Source organism: Dysidea avara, chromosome 11, assembly GCF_963678975.1.
Source record: "Dysidea avara chromosome 11, odDysAvar1.4, whole genome shotgun sequence".
NCBI classification, from domain to species: Eukaryota; Metazoa; Porifera; class Demospongiae; order Dictyoceratida; family Dysideidae; genus Dysidea; species Dysidea avara.
In genome coordinates this window covers 21,606,237-21,612,343 of record NC_089282.1, presented here as the reverse complement: position 1 = coordinate 21,612,343, position 6,107 = coordinate 21,606,237, and the positions used below count along the sequence as shown (strand labels likewise).

Here is a 6,107-nt window from a genome sequence, read left to right as displayed (position 1 = left end):
TTTTTGGTCTTCAACTGTTTTTCAGAAAGGTGCCCCCCCTCTTTCCAAACTCTGGATCCGCCCCTGTAATGCTACTAAATTTCCAAGTTTTAGCTACACCTGTATGGTGCTACCACCCATGGATTGCCATATTGCATTTATAGCTTCATTCCTCCTAGTGGTACATGCTATTGGCTTGAAACTACACAAGTTTGTACTACCTACCTTTTGGAATATTTGGGTTAATTAAATTATCTAGCTATTGCCTAGCAACTGCATATACTGAAAACCTATAGTACATTTTTATAATTTTTGTTTCTTCTCCTACACAGTACACTGTGGCTGCAATTGCTACACATATATTGCTTCCTTATGAATCCTTATACCACATAGAATAATTCTACAGAGAGATATTGGATTCATGCTCCATTGTTTAATTGATACAAGGGAAATTCCAAAAATCAGGTCATTATTTCAAAATGCTACTCCTCCTTCACACCCACACATGTGTCTTTACAAATACACATGGAGATAGTCTAAGAGTAGTACAATAAAGCTACAGAGAGATAATGTCCAAAATTCCTACTAGGGCTTCTCTATACTTGTACGAACTTTGTTAAAATCTGCTTCGGGTTTATGGTGCCTAATTATCCTTTCAACATAATACTATCATGCTCATTGAATAGTAGGCTCCTTGCCTTTCTCAGAAAACATGAAGTTTGAACTTCTAAAGCATTGATTAGGACAATAGACATTGATTTCTGTAAGGCTATGGAACTGTGCTAGCATATTGATATTTCAATGATTATGATTGAAAACCACAGGGATGTATGTTTTTAAGTATATATATATATAAAATACACTGAGCCACTAGAAGTAGCATTGTAAACATAAGTATAATATAGATGAATACTGATAAATACACATTGAAATTCAAGAAAAATTGCTGCATTCTGATTGGCTAAAACATAGCAACCATATTAATTTGCGTCCAATTGAGCCAAATTTTTTCAGGCATGTAGGTAGTAATGCATTAAATATTTTATTCTATTGTTTATTTATTTATTTATTATTATTGATTAGCAAAACCCATTGGGTAAATCGCTAATGTGCAAAAACAAAATTTTAGTGTCTATGCATTTTGCAAATGGTTTTTGAAAGTAAGTAAGTCTATATTGTCAAGATCTTCCATATCTAAATTGTTCCAGTCTGGTATTGATCTTGGTAAGAAAGAGTTACTATATCGATTTGTTCTGGCATACAACTGTAATAGCTTCAAGGGATGGTTTGCCCTAGTACTTGTTGCAGGAGATAACACTGGCAGATACTGATTTGGAACATAAATTAATTTGTTTACAAACTTAAACAACAGCATCAGACGTGCCTGTTTCCTACGATCTTCCAGTGTTGGCCATTTTAATTCCACTAACATTTCAGTTATACTGTCCCTATGATTCCTTCTCCAAGGTCTATTTAACATGAAACGTGCAGCACGATGTTGTATCATCTCTAACTTGTGAATGAGTGATTGTTGATGTGGATCCCAGATAGAAGAGCAGTATTCAATAGATGGCAAGACAATCTGTTTATATGCATGTTCTTTTAAGTGAGGTGGACAATGGTGGAGAGTTCTTCGCAAAAATCCCAGTAGACGATTAGCTTTATTGCACACTGAATTTATGTGAGGGGTCCATGACAACTTGCTGCTAGGGAATATAGTACACTTGCACTTAAAAATGGCTGGTGGAACTATAGTTTTCATTGCTTTGTACCTGCACAAAGATATTATTTTTGTACAAAGATAATGAAAACTACAAGGTGTATAGCATAATATCTTGCTAAATGTTAACGTTAGGCACTTTATTGAGTGCCTGGCCTAGCTACATACAACATTAGCAAAATAAATATGTTAGCTACCCATTCTCCCTGTCCGGCCCCAACCCCTAATTTAAGTGCTATAGCTACCATGACAGCAATCAAGTCTTAGCTCTATTAGAGTAGTTTATAAAAATTCCTTTGGTTTGGAAGTGTTGACTGGTTCCGGAAATAGGTGAACTCCCCTGATTACCAAGTGTCGGACTTGTTCAATGGAAGGATTAACCACTGCTGATAAGAAGACGGTTCTTCCACTTAAAGATATTTCAGTACAGGTGAGGGTGAAAGGATATCTGGTTGGAGTCTCATCCACTCTAAACTACTCTAATGACACGAGTAATCCTCTGGAAGTGACGTTCCGATTTCATCTGGAAGAATCGTTTGCAGTGGTGGGGTTGGAAGCGATCGTTGATGGTAGGAAGGTGAAAGCTGCGGTACACAACAAAGAGAAGGCAAAGGATATGTATGACGACGCGATCACTAGTGGATTAACTGCAGCATATGCTGAAGAAAAGGCTGGCGACATCTTTAGCTTGAGCTTGGGTAACCTTCCATCAGGAAGTGAGGCAGATATCAAGCTTAGAATGGTTGGAGAACTGACAATCGAGGCAGATGGACGAGTGAGGTTCACTTTACTATCAGTGTTAAAACCACGTTACACCCCAGAAGGATCAAGTGATCCACTAGCTGCTTCACAGAACCCTAGTGTAAAGCAGGCATCTGTTGCTGGAGTGTTCAAGTTTAGTATGAGCATAGAAGGAGCGAAGAGAGTTGCTGAAGTGTCGTCACCTACACATCAGCTAAAGATAGAAGAAGTTTTGGACTGTGTTAATGTATGCATAGCTGGGGATGGTCCTGTAAGAGGAGATGTTACAATATTGATTGAATACAAAGAGCCTCATGAGCCAATGGCAATGGTGGAAACAGCAATAGAGGGGAGCAAGACGAAAGAGATGCAGAGTAAAGCAGTGATGCTTACATTTCTCCCAAAGTTTTCTGGCTTACAATTGGAGGCAGCTTGTGAGTTCATCTTTGTAGTTGATCGCAGTGGTAGCATGAGAGGTTCTTACATTAAGAGTGCTTCAGAAACACTAGTGTTGTTTCTAAAGAGTATTCCACAAGGATGTTTCTTCAACATTATCAGTTTTGGGTCTCGGTATGAATCATTCTTTCCATCAAGCATGTCCTATAATCAGGAGACAATGGAAAAAGCTACTCAGTTTGCTCAGGAGTTGAGGGCTGATATGGGTGGTACAGAACTCCTTACTCCACTACAGTACATATTCAAACAACAATCAAAGTCATCAGGTCTCCCTCGACAAGTGTTCATTTTGACGTATGGTTCTGTTAGTAACACAAGTAGTGTGATCAGTGAAGTGAGGAAGAACTGTCACAGTACAAGGTGTGTGGTGAATGTGTTATAGTAGTAATGTGATGATAATTTGTTGTAGGTGTTTCACATTTGGTATTGGATCAGGAGCATCAAACGCTCTAGTGAGGGGTATTGCTCGAGCTGGTAATGGATCAGCAGAATTTATTGCTGACAATGAACGACTGCAGTGAAAGGTGTGTTTTTGATGTTCATAAACATGAAAGTTGATCTATATAAGATCTTGGAAATTCATAAAGGATTTTGTAACATGTAGGAGCACAATGAGTTTTGTTAACATGTATCAGTACATGTTCCTGGCTTCAAAAATTGACCATAGCATGTTATGGCAGATATTGAAACAGAAGTCAGCACAGCAGGAGTGCAGAAATAAAAATTACAGTCATGATTGACTAACTCATTTGTATATAACAGATGTTTGTAGGTGGGCAGTGGTTAAATGTATTGGGAAGAGTATGAGACACTTACCTTATAGGTTTGTAGCTCGGTTTCTAGTGATAGTTTAGCTCAGGTATTCTACTTGTGAGAATCTATTTTATAATTATAAAGTAATAAGAATAGGACAGTAAACACACTGAGTAAAATAGAATATCAACACCTTGGTTTATTCTATACTATACAGAGATTTCCAACACCTACGTATCAACAGTTCTCTATCAACTTTTCCATAAGGGTAAAACTTGATCAAAAAGTGTATTTGTGACTGGGTTTGGGAAAACTGGTCTTATCGCCCATGTTAGCAGATTTGATTTTTCACCATTGACACAAAGCTACACAAATAAACAATCAAATATCATTACCAAAGTTAGCTAGACTTGAGTGGTGTACTTTTGCTAGCTGCTTTCTCAAGCATAGTGGCAATCCGTACAAGTGGTCTGGGGCCATAATGGAGCTCTTGCCAGCCTGAGGTTGGCTGTATGTGGCTGTACAGCACCGTGGTGTTGAATAAAGACCATCCCTGCTGTGAATGTGCTTTCATTTAGCCACTTTAGAGTCCTGAATGGTCCATAACTTGGCCTAATTTATCCCTATGTTTTTCTTTTCAATTTTTAAAACAGTCTCTTACCCTCCTTCTGGGTCCCCACCTCCCTCCCTTTTTGGAGCTCACCTGATACAGTAAACCTTGGTTTAAAACTATCTATAACGGTGGGAAACTTAGTTGTTGGCTACCTGCACAGTGGATGCTCTGAAAGGTAAGGAATTGGTATAAAATGTGTAAAAATTTGGTACACATAACTTCAACCATTAGCAAGTTACAACACACTAAATACTCATTGACAAAACCATCATTTCTCGATACTTTTAAATATGCAGTTTTCCCAGACTGGATCACATTTTACCCAGTGTGTAAATTAGTACAGGCTTTATTGGTAGTTAGACACTCTCTCTTACTACTGGTACTTCATACTACGAACTCTTGTTATAATTTTGGCCCATAAAACAACTACTGTATAGCATATTTTTTAGGGAAAATTTTTTGCAGATTGCCACCATCCAAAATTTTGAGGAGGATGCCTTTTGCTTCTTGAGATACTTTTACATGATTATAATATTCAATTAATATTCAATTAATGACATTTTGATTGAATTGCTAATTTGAGGGGGAATTTTTTGTACATTGCTACTAATCCACGAAAATCACAAAAAAAATTCTCTCAAAAATATCTTACTAGACAGTAGTTAGGTTAACATGGCCTTACTGTATATGTTCTTTTACTTCACTTGTAGGTGATTTGCAGCCTCAAGAAAGCTCTACAACCATCAGCTAACAATGTAACTGTCACATTTGAGCTTCCTGGTAGCTATGAGGTGAAGGTGGTACCAGATAAGATACCCAGTATCTACAATGGTGAGAAGACTGTTATTTATGGTCTAGTGATGGACAAATCAGATGACAAAGGAAGAGATGGATTGATGTGCAAAGCAATACTGAGTGGTGATATTCTTGGAAAAGAGTTCAAATTGGAGATCCCATTTGAGTTATCAAGAAGACAAGCTACAGAGGAAGATGTGTCAATTAGCAGCAAAGGTGATGATCCAGGAATGGCAGGATGATGGGGAACCATATGAGGAGAGACACAAGAAGGAGATCATAGAATTGAGCCATGATGCAAGTGTGGTGTCCAGGTATACTGCTTATATAGCAGTGGATGAGGCCCAGAACAAACCAGTATCAGGAAGTATGCAGAGCTACGAGCTAACTTCTTTTAGATCATCACTAAAGAAGCGTAAATGATCAAGGTCTAGAGATAGAGATAGGGAACAGAAGCATTCTGTGTCCAAATATCAAGTTGTTAGAAGATGCAAAATGGTCAGTGTAGAGAAATGCAGTAGTAGCTCTTTGGTGGACAAACTTTCTTTACTAAAATCAATGTCTGCAGCTTCATCAGCCCAACTCCCTTCCAAACAGTCTGATCCCAGCTTTATTGTTAGCAGGGATGCGGTAATTATGCCAGCATAATTTTGGGCATAATAGGTATATGTGGGAATCATGAATTATACTAGCATTTTGAGATGATTATAAAGATTTAACAATAGGAAAATCTGCAGATTGCACAATTCCCTTAAAAAGATCGAGATACTCTAATAGAGCAGTCAGAAACTCTAATAGAACAGTCACTGAATATTTTTTACTCTAACGAAGCAGCCACATTAAAATGAAATACTCTAATACAGCAACCAGCTAAAGATTCAAGACTATTGGAAGCTTAAACATCAATGAAAATGGTATGATACAACAATAAGCTGGCATTATTAGCCAATTATGGTGGCATAATTTTGGGAATAATGGGCAATTCTCAAAAGCATAATAGGTGATTTTTTGAGCACTGCTCAAAAGCATAATGCTCAATTTTTGGAGCAT

The 6,107-nt window shown here is 37.6% G+C and overlaps 1 protein-coding gene across 1 annotated transcript; it reads left to right on the top strand.

The window, feature by feature from the left end:
- Window positions 1-2,040: 2,040 nt before the first annotated feature.
- On the top strand, window positions 2,041-5,672 carry LOC136238418 (von Willebrand factor A domain-containing protein 5A-like). The gene is made up of 3 exons (XM_066028871.1): window positions 2,041-3,256; window positions 3,306-3,420; window positions 4,973-5,672. Exons 1-2 carry the CDS (start codon window positions 2,067-2,069, stop codon window positions 3,415-3,417), a joined length of 1,302 nt encoding a protein of 433 aa, XP_065884943.1. The 5' UTR covers window positions 2,041-2,066; the 3' UTR covers window positions 3,418-3,420; window positions 4,973-5,672.
- The last annotated feature ends 435 nt before the right edge of the window (window positions 5,673-6,107 follow it).